This window comes from Vicugna pacos, chromosome 6 (genome assembly GCF_048564905.1).
Source record: "Vicugna pacos chromosome 6, VicPac4, whole genome shotgun sequence".
NCBI classification, from domain to species: Eukaryota; Metazoa; Chordata; class Mammalia; order Artiodactyla; family Camelidae; genus Vicugna; species Vicugna pacos.
Genome location: NC_132992.1, coordinates 93,110,657 through 93,128,806, shown reverse-complemented (window position 1 = coordinate 93,128,806; position 18,150 = coordinate 93,110,657). Strand labels below are relative to the sequence as shown.

General features: G+C 50.8%; 1 protein-coding gene across 10 annotated transcripts in view; it reads right to left on the bottom strand.

Moving 5' to 3' along the window:
• Positions 1 to 18,150, bottom strand: part of TECPR2 (tectonin beta-propeller repeat containing 2) — an 82,645-nt gene that overhangs the window by 23,587 nt on the left and 40,908 nt on the right. For 8 of the 10 annotated variants that reach the window (XR_012073830.1, XM_072963758.1, XM_072963763.1 and 5 more), the window contains exons 10-16: positions 16,546 to 16,729; positions 14,498 to 14,671; positions 12,462 to 12,642; positions 11,091 to 11,232; positions 8,575 to 8,815; positions 7,770 to 7,859; positions 6,088 to 6,333 (exon numbers count right to left, since the gene is read on the bottom strand). Coding sequence is in view for 9 of the 10 variants with exons in the window: in XM_072963758.1 (XP_072819859.1) it covers positions 6,088 to 6,333; positions 7,770 to 7,859; positions 8,575 to 8,815; positions 11,091 to 11,232; positions 12,462 to 12,642; positions 14,498 to 14,671; positions 16,546 to 16,729 (1,258 nt within the window). In the remaining variant the exon portion in view is untranslated. The remainder of the gene's footprint in view (positions 1 to 6,087; positions 6,334 to 7,769; positions 7,860 to 8,574; positions 8,816 to 11,090; positions 11,233 to 12,461; positions 12,643 to 14,497; positions 14,672 to 16,545; positions 16,730 to 18,150) is intronic. The other 2 variants (XM_072963756.1, XM_072963761.1) reach the window with 1 other exon arrangement.

Genomic DNA, 18,150 nt, shown 5'->3' with positions numbered 1-18,150 from the left:
GCACTGGGGCACGGATCCTGCCATGTGAAAACCTCATCATGTGTATTTAGCTTAAAAGTATTAACCTACTACTAATAAAAAAATGCTCCTTCGTACATTTCCTAAAGATGACGATTTCTCTTTACTGATATTAACTGTATCTTTTTCCTTCCTTAATCTTTTATGGAATGTCTTACCAGTGAGTCAAAATAGATAGCCTTGAGCCCTAACACTACATATTAAAAGATTTGTAACAATCAAAGTGTTTTCAGCGCTAAATTTCAGAAACAGCTGAGAAACAAATTCTAATTTAAAGATGCTAATTAAAAAATAATTTTATGCTGGAGTCTTCAATCTGCCCTAATGGGAACTACAGATGGTAACTGCTCACGTGAACAGAATCACACGGTGACAAAAACACATGGGGTCAGCCTCTCAGAATCAGCAGTGAATGGCACCACTGCCGGTGAAACGTGGGGTTCACGTTACAAGGCAAACTTTCTCTTAGAACAAATCTAAAAGGCTGCTAGGATATAGTCTTCAGTTTATAAATCAGCTTATTCGGAATTGAAGAGACAGGCCAAAGAAGAAAACATTTAATCAAGGACTTTGCTGTAGTTTCTGGCCTCAGTCTCCCAGGCTGCCTGGACGCAGGTTTATGAGGTTGGGACAGCGGGCAGAGACTACCCGCCACTAAACACTCCCTGGTTCCCTGCAGACCTTAGGGTCAAGCAGGGCTCCATCTAGTTCTGGATGATGGGCTGTGAGCAGAAGTGTCTGTCACTTCTGAATTGAAGCCTAAAAGAGGTGGCATAGGGCTCTCAGTTGTCCCCTGCTGCAGTGACCAAGACGGCAGAGCCACAAAGTACCACTCAGGACCAGCTGCTGCCACCCGGGAGCCGGCCACCTGAAAAGACTGACAGGTTGAGAGCCAACTTTGTGGGAGCAGAAAGCAGAGTTTACTGTGTTAAGTCGCTACGATGGGGCTCGTTATAACACTGCTCATCTGACTGACACAGACACCCTGCAATTTCCTGCCTCCCCGTTCTGTTCTTCCCTCCCACTTAAAAAAAAGTTTTAATTACTTTATCCAACAGATCAGACATTTCCCCTTTAGGAGTGCTTTGAAAACATATGTTTTAGAACAAACAGTGGCATTTATTTGGCGCTTTACTATTTATAAAACACTTTTCTACATAAATGGCTACAAAATATAATCCTGTGTGTTAGCTACAAGCATGAACTGACACTGAATACTTCCTCATTAAATGCTGTGACCAGATGAATTAAATTACAAACTACATTAGTTTGCTAAACCTCCCAACGCCTGACATGTGCATATTTATGTGTCCTGGGATATGAAATGTTATGAGCACCTTAAATATCTGCTAAATGATGTAAATTTTCTTCCCAAAACTAGACTACCATAAATCACAAAATTCCATATTCAGTCTCTACAGCTGCGGTCAGTAGCCAGACATTTAATTGAAGAATTCTCTTAATTTAATCTCAAAGCAGCAATTGACTAGGTAATTTGCATAGGGGCAGAAAAGAGAGATGCATACAAAAGAAATTAAAGGTAGAAATCATGTTCATGACTGGATGCTTTGCTAAAGTCATGCGGGTAAGGTAAAGACTGGTGACATCCAGGCCTGACAAGCACCTGGTGCTGCCCAAGGCTGACGCTGGCCTGGGGCAGTCCACATCCGGTGTCAGCTAGGAGGAGGGCTCTCTTTGTTTTATGTTTCAGTGTCAGAACTCTTGTCAAGAAGGGATGGGGACTGAAGAGAAGAACCAGGTGAACCACACCCCTGAACAGCTTTTATAAACCCAGCCTGTCCTACCTCATGACCCGGGCAGGCTGACGGCAACCTGGAGCTGGACTAAAGAATTACAGGTGATGGCATCCTGTTCCTGCATGTTTTATTTGTGATTATCAGCAACAAGGAATCAAAGCTCATACCTCAGAATTCCTTAGAGATGGAGGTACGAATAATGACAACTTTTCTGACGGTTGAATTTCCTGCTGTGCGTAGGTGTGGCCAAGCACGAGGTCCCTGCCCACAGAGCCCCTCTACTCGCCTCACGGAAACACCTCATGGGTCAGACTGAAATGGCTGTCGGGACCAAGTAGGAGCAGGATGCCAGGGGACACACTGTGACGGGGATGCGGACTGAAGACAGGAAGCTAGGCCACAGGGAGAGAGGGGAAACCCCAGGCGTGACGGGGCCGGGCCCATGGGGAAGAGCAGCGGCACGAGGCCCCGGAAAGGCGGGGCCGGGCTGCGGGGTTCTGGGTGCCACCCCAAAGACTGGAATTTGACTCTAGGAGCATGTGGAGCCGTTTAAACGTTGAGGGTACAGCCTTGGAGCTGTGTTTTTGGAAGACAGGTCTGGCAGTCGCGGTGGGAGTGGGCACGCCTGGAGCCATGGGGTGGTTACGGTTACTGCAGTGGTGCAGGTGTGGCAGGGGGAGCTCCGACCCCTGCGGTGGTGGGCAGGGAGCAGAGGAAAAGACAGCCCAGGAGACCGTCTGGGGCAGCTGGAAGGAGCACTGTGGGCCACGCTGGCCAGGAGAGAAGCACAGGGCCAGAGAGAATTCTGCCCTCTCCAGCAGAATTCAGTGCGGGCAGGGCAGTGAAGTCAGCAAGAGGAGTACGTTTTGGACCATCAACAAAACGAAAGACAATTTACTGAATGAGAGGACGTATTTGCAAATGATGTATCCACTACACAGTTAACATCCAAACTATATAAAAAACTCATATAACTGAACATCAAAAAACCCCAAACATTAGCAAAAAACAACAACAAAATCAAACAATCCGATTGAAAAATGGGCAGAGGGCCCGAATAGGCACTTTTCCAAAGAAGATATACAGATGGCCAGCAGGCAGACAGAAAGACGCTTGGCGTCACTGATCACCAGGGCAATGCAAGCCCAAACGAGATACCAGCTCACACCTGTCAGAACGGCCGCTGTGAAAAAGATAACAGATAACAAGGGTTGACAAGGATGCAGAGAAAAGGAAACTCTAGTCGAGTGTTGATGAGAATTTAAACTGGTGCAGCCACGACGGAGGACAGTAAGGAGGTTCCTCAAAAATTAAAAATAGAACTATTGTACAATCCAGCAATTCCACTCCCGAGTATTTGTCTGAAAAAAACCAAAAACACTAATTTGGAAAGACATATGCACCCCATAATGCTGTTCACTGTAGCATTATTTCCAGTTGCTAATATATGGAAGACACCTAAGTGTCCACTGACAGACGAATGGGAAAAGAAGATGTGATATATATACACAATGGGATACTACTCAGCCATAAAAAAGAATGAAACCTTGCCACCTGCAACAACATGAATGGATCTGAAGGGTGTTAAATTTAGTGAAGTATGCCAGACAGAGAAAGACAAACACTGTATGCTTCACTTACATGTGGAATCTAAAAAGCAAAACAAATGGACAAATACAAAGAGGCAGAAACAGACCCACAGATACAGAGAGCAAACTGGTTACCAGAGCAGAGTGGGTGGGGGAGGGGAGAAGTAGGTGAAGGGGTTTAAGAGGTGCAAACTACCAGTTATGAAATAAATTAATTACAGAATGTAACGTACAGCATGGGAATACAGTCAACATTTTATAATAACTTTCCATGGTGTGTGATCTATAAAAGTATCAAATCACTACATCACACACCTGAAACAAATATAGTACTGTAATCAACTGCCCTTCAAAAAAGAAAAAAAAAGAGTGCACTTGGGAAAGAGAAGTTTGCAGGTAAGCAAGCAAGGCAGCGCTGATGCCAACTGCACTGCAACACCTGCTCGCTGCCACGTGCTGCATGCCGCGCGGTGGCAGCCCACCACGGACACTCACACAGGGGGTTCAGGGAAGGGAGCAGGCACCTGAGTTCAAAATCTGTATCCCCTAATAGAAAGAATAATTAAAAACCCCCTTGATTCACCTGTTTCATCAGGCCACACAGACCATCCCCGGGGAGAGACAAACAACAGAACAGCCTGTGGCTGACCTGCCTGTCGCTGCCCACCTCCTGCTGCACCCTGCACACCTCCCCTGCCTACCAGCTCGGGACTTGTGCCCTCCCAGGAAGTTCAGAAAGTGGTGACAGCAGTCTTTATACATGCATTGTCTCAGTATCAGCCAATAAGTTGGGTAGATAAAATCAAGAGCTCAGAGCTCAGAGCAGGACAAAGACTAAGAAAGGCAGAGCCCCCCCGTGACTGTCCCCCACCACGCACAGAATTACACCCAGGTGAGCACTCCCCCAACAGCCTGAGGATGTTACACCTGCCTGAGATGGCTGACACTTATGCAGGATGCTTATCTGCACCATCTCTCTGGGCAGGGATTGCTGCTACCATTAGGAAGGTGAGAGTTGAGGTTTCCTGGTAACCTGGCAGCTCCCGCTCCTCTGCTTGACCACTGCGCACCTGCTGTCTGAGTGACCCACCTGAGGCCTGGCTGTTCCTCAGCTCCTGCACCCAGGCCCTCAGCCAAAGCATACCCTGAGCTTAGGATGGCCTTGTTCCGGCTTCATTCCACTCTGCAACTGAGACCCATTCCCACCAAAGCTGTTTATCCCCTCAAAAAAATGGCCACCAACCACAGTGAAACCCAAATGGGCACCTCAGAGACCGGTAACCCTCTAGCCATCTAGCCAGTGCCAGGAGGGCCTGACTGAACTGGGAGGGAGGCAAGCGCCCCGGGCGGAGCAGCTCCAGCAGGGTGGAGCCTGGCCAGCACTGAGCAGTCTGCACCCACTGTACCGGCCTCCTCCCAAGGGGTGGTGCCGGGGAACGAGCTCTGCTTCGGACCAGGATGGTACAAGAGCAGCGTCAGTAGTGGGGAGGACGGGGACCACGCCCTGGCCTTTTTACCTCCAGAAACTCCCAAACTGGCACCTCCCAAACAGGTCTGGTTGGAGGCTGCCAGAGAAAGGTTCAGGCCAGTAGGACCTCTGAACGAAGGAAAGGCTCTCTGGTCAGGCATTGTCAGTAACGGTGACAGGCAAATGCGCTCACGAGTGGGAAGTGACCGGCCCTGGTGCTGAGATTAGGTTCAAAACACAGGGTGTGAGGTCAAAGGCGTAAGTAATCAAAATGACCCTGGGAAATTCTTAGCTTTGAAACCAATCTGCTTCTTCAGCTAAACGGGCTAAAGTCCAGGGGCTTGGTGGACACGAGAATATGATGTCTCTGCAGGATGGGATGCTGGGGGGCCCCGTCAGCTGAAGATGCAGCCAGGCTGCTGGGGAGGGAGGCAGACAAGTCCTCCCTTCTTTCTTCCTGCTTTCTTTGTCCTCCTCCTTTTTTTTCCTCAGTGAGTGCTTGTGGTTGAATTCTCAAACATTAAATGCCTGTATAATTTACTTCTACCACCTAACAAACAAGATACTGGATGTCAGCTTATCATAGTGGGAGACCGGGGCAGGGAGGCATTCCTCAGGCTCAGGTGGACTCTGTGGAGCTCCCTCGGGGCAGCCTCCGCCGTCAGAAGTCACACCTGAGACTCTGCCCAGAGAACGACCTAATGTGGTGGCTCCTTCTGTCAGTTTACTTCTTGGAACAGGAAAGAATTACTTACAAAGGGCGTCATGTTACTCAGCCTGCTTGCTCTGCAGCCCTCGAGTGAGGATCGGCGGGAGATGCATGCCAGCCCTTCTGCCTGGTGGAGCAGAGTGGACGCTCGCCCTCTGGGCAGCAGTCCTCCCAGCTGCAGAGGAGTTGGGGAAAAGGGCCGCTGACCCTGGTTCCCCCAGAGTTAAAGGGCACAGAGCCACGGCGGCCATGTTCAGATAGGCCAGCAGAGGCGGCTGCATCAATGGTATCACCGCATGCAGGTCTTAGTGGAATATTTTTCTGAGTACATGCTCCTCCCAGGCTCTGAAAACCCTGCCGCCTGTAAAGGGTGGGGAAGTAAAGTCCTTACAAAACTGAGGCCCATTTAACCTGCAAGGGCGGCTAATCAACCTCCTGAAACCCGGCAACTTACAAAGTGTCACACAAGAAATCACACAAGTTGAACACAGGGGCCCCGGGGGTTCGGTGACATCCCACTCCGATGTTGTTTCAAGGAGCGCTCACCAGGCGGCGTACCTAGCTGGGAAAGATCCAGGCGTGTCCAGTGCATGCCCGTGGGGCAGCTCTTGGAGAGCGTCCTGATAAACACCTGGCCCAGGCTGTCCAAGGCCCACAGGGCGTCTTGGCAGGCGGCGTAGGCCCTCATCTCGGCATCGGGAGGCAGCTGCACGGTAGACGGGCGCGACTGGGCGTCCTGGGCGCTGACACAGCACAGGTCCTTGCTGCTCTGGCACAGCCACAGGGAGCTTCCTGCGGGAGAGGTCACAGCTGTCAACGGCGAAGCGCTGTGGCTCCTCCGCCCATGCAGGACTCTAGCTCAGGACCCAGCGGGAAGCACCCTGACCAGCCAGTTAACGGGAAGCAAGCCCGAGACACTTTATAGACGTGAGAGCAAGTAGGCTCATGAGATTTCAGGAAGGCAACACTGCTGGCTTAGTGGCCAGGCCCTGGACACTCTGTCATAGACGGGGAGGTCTCTGACTGGGTGTTCAGTCATCGCCCTAGAGGGGGAAGGTCAGCACCAGGGTGCTTCCTCTTTCTGGAAATGAGAGGAGGGGTGGGCTGGTGGGTGGGGAGGCTGCTGGGGAGGGCCCGGAAAGTGGGAAAGCCTTTTCTTCCCATCCTCACCTCAAAATTACATGCTTTCATTCTCTCCACCATTTTTAGAGTCTTTTTGGTTTAATTCAGTTCAAAATGCATACCACTCTTGGGGAAGTTAAAATCTCAGTTACAGTATACTATCTGAAGTGTCCCTAAAACTTGTGGCCAGACATGGTCTGTAGTTCAACAGCACTTGGGATGCTAACAACCACAGGTACTGCCACACACTGAAGTAACAGCGCTGGGAGCCAGGCAGCACCCCCGGTGGGAGGCACGAACGTTCCCACAGCAAAACGTGTCTCAGCCACAATCGGCAGGACAGACTGACCAGCAGGAGCCTCCCATCGGTTCAGGTCAGGTGTTGCTGCCAAATGAATCTGTGCCAAACTCAGGAAATAGCCTACAGTTTTCAGAGCCTACTCATCTCAGAACCACAGTCAGGGTGGTCTGGCGAGAAAGCATTTTATCATACTGAGCAAGTTACCCTCGTCCCAGTGGGACTAATGGCTCAAACTAACCAACAGCTTCCTCTGAACCACAGACTCATGGCGTCCTCTCATCAGACCCTCAGTTCAGTCTTGGGGGGAGGCACTGGCTGCTCCCCAGAGGGACCACCTGACTGCCAGGCGCCCAAGCTGCCAGAGGGGCTGTGCACTCTGCCCAGAGCCGGGAGGTCTGTGCCTGCAGGGAAGGTCTGCCCTAACAGGGGCATAACCGTGGGACCCAGGCTGACTAGAAGCTGTAAACCAGACAACCACAAGGGGAAGCGGCAAGGCGCCCAGAGAAGCCTGGTACATACTGGCCCTGAGACGTGTCACTGGGTACCACTGGCTGCTGGCCCTAGCGGCCACACTGTATGTTCCCCTCCTGCAGAAGGACACCTGGCCTTCAAACTCACTCCAAGTCACCACAGACCCTCCTCCTTGAGGGGCCCTTGGCTCAGCTAACCAGGGCTGCTCGCCTGCAACACCACCACACCTAGTCTCTGAGGTCCATACAGCCCCGCCCCACCCCAACTAGGCCACAGTCAGACCATGGCTTTCACTACTCAACTGCCAACCTGTGCACCACACTTCCCAACCAACCTTCCTTTGTGGGAGCACTGGAAGCCAACACAAAGGCCCACTTGGTTGCAGACGCTGTCCCACGGGGAACAACACTGTTCCAGTAAGTGCCTAGAAAAAAAAGTGGGAAGAGCGTGGTAAAGAAAGAAAAAAATGCAGACTGTGGAACTTCGGTTCTAGACTACAACTGGTCTTCATAGCCTCTTATAGTTGGTTCTGAAGTGTCCTTAGAGTCAGAGACCCAAGCCAGCACCGTGAGGGCCAGCACCCCCTTCTCTGGACCCGGACAAGCAGAGCCACAGTGGTGCCCAGGGTGGGGGGACGCCATGCAGCAGGGTGCAGGCAGCTGGAGAAAATTCACAAAGTCAGGTTCATTCACAGAAACGAAGCCCCACGTGGTAAATGTGGATTTATTCCTACGTTCACAGATCTGGCCAGAGCCTTGCATTTCCAACAGTGCAGTAATTCTCCCTCCAGGAAATGGACTGTTCTCTCTTACTAGGCTCGTTAGATATGGGAGAACCCTTTCATTTAAATGTGAAATTATTAACGTAAAAATGAGCTCCACATGCTCTTCTTGTATCATAATAGGTTCCTAGTGGAAACTGATCACACACCCTCCAGACACTGGCATCCAGGCTGCAGGAACGACCGACTGAAAAAAGGAAGCTGATTCAAAGCACAAAGAATGCCTCTCTCACAAACCCTTCATACCACTGGCACCAAATTACCTTCTCAAGTGGAGACCTTAAAGCTTTTCTCTAAACGTTGGCTTTTAAGGAAAGCTGCCCATCAAACCAACATGAAAATGAAGCAGTTCACCCACCAACGAGACTTCCTTTAGCGACGTGGAATTCATTCTTGCCCGAGGAGATCCAGACGCCGCTGCCATTGACCCCGAGGAGGGTCGGCTGGCACTGAAGCTGCTGAGACCAGAATGCCATGCGCAGTTTATCTGCCACCTTCTCGACGGGCACTTGGGCCGCTGTGGCCACCGAGTGCGTGGCGTGGATTATGGTCTGGAACAGGCTGCACTGGTCGAACACCACGTAGTCTGTGATGCTCACCTGGAGGGGGACACGGGCAGACACCCTGTCAGTGCAGGCACGTGTGCCTTCTGCACGCTCGCTGCCCGAGAGGTGAGGCCCTGGCCACGCCCATCAGACACCCAGACATGCCCAGACACGCAGTGTGAACGTGCATATTTGTGTGAGGGCCGAGAAGTGTGGCAGGGTGCCCCAAGCTGCCGGCCGTAGTTACTTCTGAGGGCTGGACTCAGAGAAGTGGAAGACCGTGTTCACCTTCTAGCCTACACACCTTTATGATGCATGGCTCCGTCACAACAGGCAAGTATTATTTATATGACTACACATCATCCCTCACACCCCCACAGTCTTTTTACTCTAATCAGTGAGAAAGGATGATTTGGTTTTAAAGTTAGGTACTTTCAATGGACAACAGTGTACAATACTTGGAATCATAATGTGGGTTTAAAAAGGTAGTGTAAGTAGGGTGATGGGGCGATTTACGACCTAAACTGGGACTGTTAATTAACTTACCAGAACAACAGCACAGACTGGACTCCCCCTGGATGTGTGGAACTCACCCTGTCTCACATTCGAGAAAAATGCCTCTCACATTCCTGAGAGGTCCTTCTCCAGGGCGCCGCCCTCTGAGGAGAACCCCTCCCCGGCTGGTTGGTAGAAAGTTCTCAGACAGGCCAGATCTGACTCTGTGTGACTTTCCGTGTATCTCTGCCCTTTCGGGTTTGACTACACAGAACATCACAGCCCTTCACCTGGTCCAGGCCACGTTCCAGGGTCACGCACAAAGAAACGTGGAGTTAAAGTGACAGCATTCATGGTGGGCAACTTAATGTATTAACAAACAAAACAAAAAGGAAACTTTTTTAAAAATCAGTACTGTATTATGTGTACAAATACTGCCCTTTCTTATCTGTAAAAGGACTCACACTGTGAGCTGCTGCCTTAGCTGAAGTTTAAGCAAATGGTGTTACCATGCCAGGACCCCCAAGGCTCCGTCTCGAAAGCGCCGCCCGCCTGTCTGGGTGGATCCCATCAGAGCCCTCGGAAGGCTGGGCAGGGAGCCGGGGGACCACCACGCACACTGCTGGGTGGCGGCCGGAGAGCGCTGCTCTCCCCTGGGGTGTACAACATCCGGCCACACAGAAAGTCTGTGACAGACTCACTCCTAGCACCCAAGACTTGCAGATAATCAGGATGCAAATTTAAAAAAAGAAAAGAAAGGTTTGACAGTTTCCAAACGTAATGCTGGCTCTAGGAAGAAATCAATCTTACAGTAATTAAAGTAACTCCTTCCACATATCTCAGAGATGATTCTGTCAGGTTATTTTCTCTACAGATAATTTTCTTAATACTATGATAAAGATGACACCTAGTTTTCTTTAGGCTACTTAAAGACAGAGTTTATATAGTAAATGTAGAAACCTGAGTGTATGCACGTGTGTGTGTGTGTATAAAGCCATATAATATGGTCACAAATACAGAGAGAGCATTTTTAAATCATGTGTATAACTTTTCACGTAGCACCTGGCACATCAAATTAGAGATGCACGTGTTCATCAAAGAGCAAACACAACTGACTTTTCCACACCTTCAGCTGAAAGACCAAAAACCTCAGAGCAGCCAATGGAAGGCCTGCCTTCAACAAGGCAAGTCTGAGGCAGCAACCAGGCCTGAACCAACGGGGACGGAACTGAGACTGCATTTTACAGTGGCTGGGTGTCAGTGCGACCTTACCGACCACGCGGGGATGTGGAGCTACATTCACACTGAATGGTGCCGAAGGCGGGGAACAGCTGGCTTCACTGTGCCCCCCGCCTCTCAGAGTGTCTACTTTTCTGGGAACGTGCAGGAAGAGCCCCTTTCTTTGCTGACATGCCTACTGAGAGGCCTTCTGCACAAGCAGAGAGACTTAGTGTTGCCTGTGGGCTGGGTTTTTCACACCTATTGTCTAATCTCTTTTCTTAGCACATTTGCTCAGAATTAAACAGTTACTACCCTAGGTCTTCAAATGGACGCCACTGGGTTTATTCAGCATATGAGGATAAATTTCTAAATAACACCAAAATCGAAAATAAACAAAGCCTGCATATTTAAGCACAGAGGCCTTTACACGTGACCTCCTGCGATGAAGGGCCTCGATGTTTCTAATGTGCTGGAACACGGCCAGTAAATTAACACTGTTAATTTACTCCAACCCCTGACCTCTTTCAGGAAAATGGCAGGGGCTGTAAAAGGGAGGGCAGAACCCCCACTCAGGGAGCTACCCTGGCATGCAGCCCTGGAGCTGAACACCTACTTGCCACCAATGGTCGTCATCCCCTTGGGGCTTCTTGGAAACGACACCGGTTCTGAACCACAGGTTTCCTCGGATGTCCAGGGCCCACAGAGTCTGCTGGTCCCCGAGAGTGATACAGACGGGTTCCAAAGCCTGCCTTTCACTGAAAACGAGGAAGAGTGCACGGAGTCAGCACCCACATTCAAAGCACCCAGTGCGGCCAGGACTGCCGGCACAAGTTGCCTCTGGAGAGCTTGGTGTGGGACAGGGACGGGCTCTACCACCTGTTCCGAGGGGGGAGGCTTGAGTTCTGAGTTAAATTACCGTGCAACAGATACTGTTCAGGCATGCGGTAGGTCTGAAAGACACACTGAAGGCCCAGAACTACAGGGAAAGCTCTCAAGACAAAATAACCGAGGGGAAAAAGTGAGCAGACACATAAGGAACGCAAGGCACCTACAGTTCATCTCTGCTCTGTCCTTCACCAGTCAAGCGAGGGGACACCCCCCAGCGAGTGCTGCCCTCCCCCTCCCACCCATCTGCTGACACCCCTGCCAGCTTCAGGGCCCAGCTGCAGGTCCACCCTGCGCAGTGCCTTCCCGACCTCGGCAGGGGGACCAGAGGCACCTCAGGGCTGTGTGCCCTTCTCCGGCTGAGGGCCACCCCCACTAACTGGCATCGCTCAGCTCACGTGGCTCCCCGAGACCGGCTGCGGCTTGGTCATGTTCATACACCCAGCCAGCACCACCCTGGCTCCACCTGAATTTGCTGGATTGCTAAATGCAAACCAAGAATATCCTAATCTAATTTTCTAACAACTATTAATAATTTCACACCAGTGAAATGATTTGACAGTAATTCTGTCATTAAAATTTTGACTGGCATGAAGTAACCAAACAAATTGCACGTCAGAGACCAATTTCAACGATTAGGATGACAATAAAGAAAAATATGTGGCCCTAAGTCATCTGAGATTCTAAACAGAAACCATTTGACATTGGGCAGTTCTGAATAAAGACCTTCACAGGAGACTCGTAACTGTATGGTGCTTGAGGTTACACCTGAGGGAAGCAGCATTTTAAAAACTCAGCTGTGTACTTCGATTAAAAAAAAATTTTTTTAAATTTTAAATTAAAAAGTAAAAAAAAATAAAAACCGTGCTCTGACCCAGCCTCCAGTCTGCTGGTCCGAGGGAGGCCCAGAGGTCTCCAGGGTCAGGCTGCCGAAGTTGGCACTGACGACCCCGGAGAACACTGGGACTCTGGAAACCGTCAGGGGCACAGCTCTGCCCAGGAAAGGTCACGCGGGTGCCTTCAGGGAAGTCAAGCTGACAAGGAATGGAGGGACACACAGGAGGCTGACAAGGCGTCCGCGCCCCACCCACGCTGGTACCTGACGATGTCACACTTCCAGTGCTCCCCCTCGGGGCAGAAGCTGCTCACGCCCTCCCGGTACAGGAGGGCTCTCTGCTCTGTCAGCGCCCACACCACGCTGTTTCGGGCTGTGACCTGGGACAGCGGGTAGGGACAGTCGACCTTCACGGCTCTGGCACAGGGGCGATCCACGCTGAGACCTGCCAGGGAGACAGACAGGGGGCCCCCACAGACACGATCAGGACGTCGCACCTCATTTTTATTCTGCTGCTTGCTTATTTTTCTCTTCTGGTATTTTGCTATATCCTTTTGTAGTAAGTGCTTTTTCTCTTTCTAAGGTCTAGTCAATAGAAAATGGTTAAATTGTGCTTAAATAAAACATCTACCTGAAGTGTTTTCAGATGATCTTTGAAAACTGGAGGAGTAACAATTCAGAATCCTCTGGTGGCCCCAAGTAGCCAAAAACATTCTGCAAGAGCATGAAAGCCCAGTGCAGGAGAGCAGCCAGACCCCGGGCCAGAGGGCCCAGGCCGAAGGAGCCGGTGCTCAGGGCTGCCCTTCCACATGCTGCAGCCACGGCCCTTGGGGCCTCAGCTGCCGCTGGACCTACAGAGGCCTGAGGCCCCCAGGCATCCTCTGCAGAGCACCTCTGACAGAGTGGGTCCCCTCTCCCTGCTTTTGCACATGGAATGTGGGGTTCCACTGCTAAAATGGAAACCCCCATTTCCTAGCTGGAAGGTGAGGGCCAGAGCCCAGGGTCCCTGAGCCCCATCCAGGGCTCTTCCCCCACCTTCATGCGACCTCTGCCTAGGAAGTTTAAAGGCCACTCAGAGGGGAGCTGGCAGAAGAGCTGTCACCTAAACCCATATTCTCAGCCTCGGCCTGCAGTTAGGTCCTGGCACTCACTGAGCTCCCTGACTGACTACAGAGCACCCCATGGTGTCACAGTCCTTGCACTGTTTCCTCGAACTCAACCAGGGTTAGGGCCTTCTCACACTGCAAACCCTTGCACCAACCCCGAAGACTCTAACCCAGGAAGGGTGGGTGGGTTTGGGCTTGTCTGAAACCACGGCCCCAGTGATTCCTCATGCCCAGGCCAGAGCACGCTGCTTCCCCACCAGGAGCAAAACTCAGATGGCCCTGCAAGTGGGTGTGCATGTGTCTTTCCAGTGATTTTTCACCCTTGAGGGAGACACAGAAACCCGGCTGGAGACGGTCCAGCACATGGCCCAGAAGCTGGCACGGCGCCACGGGCTCGGGCAGGAGCTTCCAGGACGCATGGCCCCCACATCTGGGAGCAAACCAGATGTGCAAGGGCTTCCAATCTCAGAGAACTGTCCCTGGCTGACAGTTCCTAACAGAGATTAAACATTCTCCCAGAATCAGCAACATTAAATGGCTAAAAGTTTGATCTTTAGATAAATCCAGTATGATCTCCTGACAACCAAAAAAGAGCTCCTGCCCCATAACCCTTTCCAGACACTGATAAATCACGCTGCCTTTGGAAACTCATATCCCATTTTGCTGACCGCACATAAACACCAACTCTCATTACAGCTTATTTTTAATGAACAAGTCCCACTGTGTCTCCTCCAGCAGCCAAAGGTTCCCCTCAGGACAGTTTCCTAGGACAAGATAAACGGCTATTTAGCGAAAACTATTTCTCGTCTTTTCTTGACCCATGTGTAAATAAGTGTAACGAAGCAGGGCTTTGACCTGGCTGAAAAAATCCAGCCATAAGCTAAAGGGAAAAATGATTCTAATGTCATTTCTCTGTTAGTCTTTCCCTTAAGATTTGATATTGCAGGGTAGGTGATATGCAATGGTTAGCCGTAAGGAGAGTAAGACTGCTTCTGTACCTCACTAAATAACTCCAGTAACTCCTGCCCTAAATCTGTCCAGGAGTGAATTTGCGTCAATGCAGAAAACTGCTAATATATTCCAAAAGCAAATACTCTCTTCCCAGAAATGTTTTAATTTAAATTGATTTCTAGCCTCTTGGTCACGGTCTCTAGGCATGTCCCTCACAAAGCAGGAGAAGCGGCAGGCGGTTACCTGTCTGCAGGTACAGGTCTCCGTTGGTCCTAATGATCCAGGCTGTGTCATCGCTCAGGGCCACAAACACCGCCTGGGGCAGAGCTTCGTACCAGTGCCGCTTCCCCCTGATGGTCACTTTTCCACAAGCAAAGGCTCGGTTAGATTTCTGTTCAATCTTCCAGAGAAGGGCTCCTGTGGAAATAAAAATTCTACTCACTGTCCAATAAAGATTGAGAATTATCGGGTGGAGAGCATGTAGCTCAAGTGGTAGAGCACATGCTCAGCATGCAGGAGGTCCTGGGTTCAATCCCCAGTCCCTCCTCTAAAAATAGATAAATAAATCAAATTACCTCCTCCTTCTAAAAAATAAAATTAAAAAACTAAAAAAAAAGATTAAGAATTATTGATCCCCAAACCTCCATTCTGGGTCTGCGGGGTGAGAGATTTCTGCCACCATCCCACTGGGGAAAGAGCCCACCACGCCCAGGCTTGTGCCCTTGGCCACCACCTCTCACTGTGTGGCTCTGCCCATCATGTCACCTAACGTCTCCAAGTCTCATCACCTCCTCTGTGAAGTGGGGGTCACCTCTACCGTACAGGTGTCAGACGGACAGGAGGTGAGAATATGTCAGTGACCCAGCACACGGAGCAGGTCCGCCAGGGGCACTCATCACATGGGAGAGGAGCAGGGCCACCACGGCCAGCTTTGCAGAGAGGAGTCCCCAAACTAACATCACGAGGCACAACTTGTGCCCCGAGAAAGGCCGAGAGTCCTGTGGGGCCTCCAAGGGAGGGGCCTTTCTGGACCAACTCAATGGATGAGATGCAGGAAAGGGAGGCATCTGCACTGGGCTGTCCTCTTCTCACTTAGAAAGGGGTTCTGATAAACATGAAGAAGGGGCGGATAACGAGGAGGGGCCGAAGAGAAGGCTCGCTGTGCAGATGGAGCCCAAGTAAGAGTGGGGAGTGAGGCAGGCGCCAAGCCCGCAGCGCCCGGGTGCCACCCAAGACAGGCCTGCAGGACAGCTCAGTGGCAACATGAGCCGGCGGGAAGAGTTCTCACAGAGTAACGCGGGACTGAATGATTTGGAAACCAAAGTAATTAACGCGATCGGGGAAGAGCCAACGTTTATAAATATCTGGGGAGAGGAACCCAAAGGTAAACGACAGGAAGAGAGTTAAAACGCACAATTACATAACGCCTGCTAACCAAGCAGGCTATTATCTTAGTCTCCAAGGCAAAATACTTTCCAAACACGCAAAGAGACAAGACAAAATAACCCTGAACAAACTAGTACTTTAAATACTGGCAAAGACCAGGAGGGTCAGGGGCCGTCCATCTCAAAGCTGAGGTCACAGACTCAGTTTGTCTGACTTCCACTCCAACGTCCTAACAATAAACCAGCTACTATAAGACAAACACACAGACAGACTTCTGTTCTGCCTACCCACCGCCCACTCCCAAACAGGTAAAGCAGCCGACGTTATGACAAAACGAACAAGCAAATGATTCTGCACAGATCAGGGAGGTGGAACGCCATCCAGGAAACGTCTGCCCAATTCACTAAAAATGACCCAATCACAGTACAAAAGAATGCACTTTCTTTTTACAGTCAGAGAGCAGATTATTCACCCAAAGCATATATGTAGCTCATTCAAAAATAATTTCCAAAAAAGAAACCAAGTAATCTGAACATATCCAGTACATCTGTGGGCCTGTCTTCATTAGCTCAGTTGCTTTAAAGTAACACTAAGAAATAAAAACATTTATTTTTATAAGGAGTTTGCACGTTAATATCTCCAAAAAGAAAAAAAAGCCCAAACCCATTAAATTTCAAGCTATTTGTATAGCTTATAAAAATATGTGCACGTTACTGCTGCAATGAATAAAAAACCAAAAATGGAACTGCATTTATACTACATTTAGTTGATGCCAAACGAAGCAGCTTTCGTTCTTTGGAGAAAACCCCTCAGATCTGCGGGAAAAGGCAAGTCTGCCGGGGACAGGAACCCTGCGTGCGGTGAGGCCCGCACCGGGGCAGGGGGTAGGGGGCTGGGAGGCGAACCTGAGGGTGACACTGCCACCTGCTGGACGGCATCTTCAAACTTCTGCCAGCGCAGCCCAGCACCTGGCAACGCGCTGCAGAACAGGCCGCCTTTGTAGTCCAGGCACCAAATGTACTTCTCGGAGACCGCCAAGCTGAGGATGCCGTAACCGGGGCCCGAGTAGCCCATCCAGCTCTCTGCAAACTGACAAGGACAGAGCCTCTGAGTTCCATGGCAGGCAACACAGCTGCGTCTGCCGTGCTGCTGTCAGTGAGAGAAGTGTGCAGGACATGAGGAAAGTCAGAGCTGAAAGGACCCTTTTGTGTGTGTGAGAGAGAAAGGACCTTTGAGGAGCCAGGCAGAGACCTGCCCATGCTACCCTGGACCATGCTCTAATGGAAACACCCTGAAACAGGAGCTGCTGTTCCCCTACAAAGACCACAGACGTCCCTGCACGACACTTTGTCACAGATGCTACATCTTTCCCAACATAGCGCTGAGGTTGAAAGGACCAGGTTTTATTCTGCAGGTATATCCCACTTTACACTGGCATGCACTGAGATTTTTGTACATCTAATCATCAGAGAGGTGTCAGGAGAAACAGCACCACAGCTTTGTGTCTTCACCGTATTTTCCAAGTGCCATGCAGTCACTGGACACATGGCAGGCACATCATGTGGCTGATGGCAACCTGGCCAAGACACCCTGCCTGACTGAATTTTGTAGACTAAGGGTAGTTGTTAGGATTCTTTTAAGAACCAAAGCTAAATAAAGTGCGTACTTTAACAGCTTTCTAAAACTGTGAAAGCACTCAATGGACTTGGAGTTACCCACACGTGAAGGTAACTGCTTCAGAGAGAATGGTGCCCAGCCCTCCTCCGTCCGGCCCCACGAACCATGACAAAACGCAAGGGAAAGTGGCTTTCCAGCTATCTGGAGGGGGTGAGGCAGAACAGTGAAGGGGGGGTCCTCAAAGTGCCAGGTGCCCCCTCACCTAGGACTTTGCTAAAGCCCTGGCCTACAATCCCAAAGGTCCAGCCCACAGGCTAATGCTGCCGCTGAGTAGGTGCCCTGCAGCGTCCTCCCCAGGTCGCACCGCCATCGCCGAGGCCCACTCAACAGGGAAGACGGGCACACGTGTCTGGCCCCTCCTGGCTCTGAGACCCAAGACTGCCTGTTGTGTCCCTGTGGCATCCCCAGCACCAGACACGGCGCCTGGCAGCCAAGGGCCCTGGAGAAAGGATGAATGTGGGGAAGACAGAGAGAAGGGGCCGGCCTTCTGACATGCTGCCTTCAAACAAGGAGGCAGCACGTCTCCCTTTCGAGGCAGGATGGCACAGGCCTGAGGGAGGGCCTCGGGCCAGCCCTGCCCTTCCCCTGCTACGAGCCCCGTGCGAGCCATTCAGCTGTCTGAGTCTCAGTCTCCTCTTGTGACACGAGGACCACACCAGCACCTATTTCATGGTTTTTGGTTTCAGAGAAGTAAATGAGTTAAACTTGTAAAGTGCTGAGCATGGCGCCTGGCACCTGGTGAGAGCTGTCCCCACGTCACATGTCATCAGCGCTGAGAGAACCCAGTGGCAATTTGGAGGAAACGCACGTGGCTATAGGTTCACACTCAATCC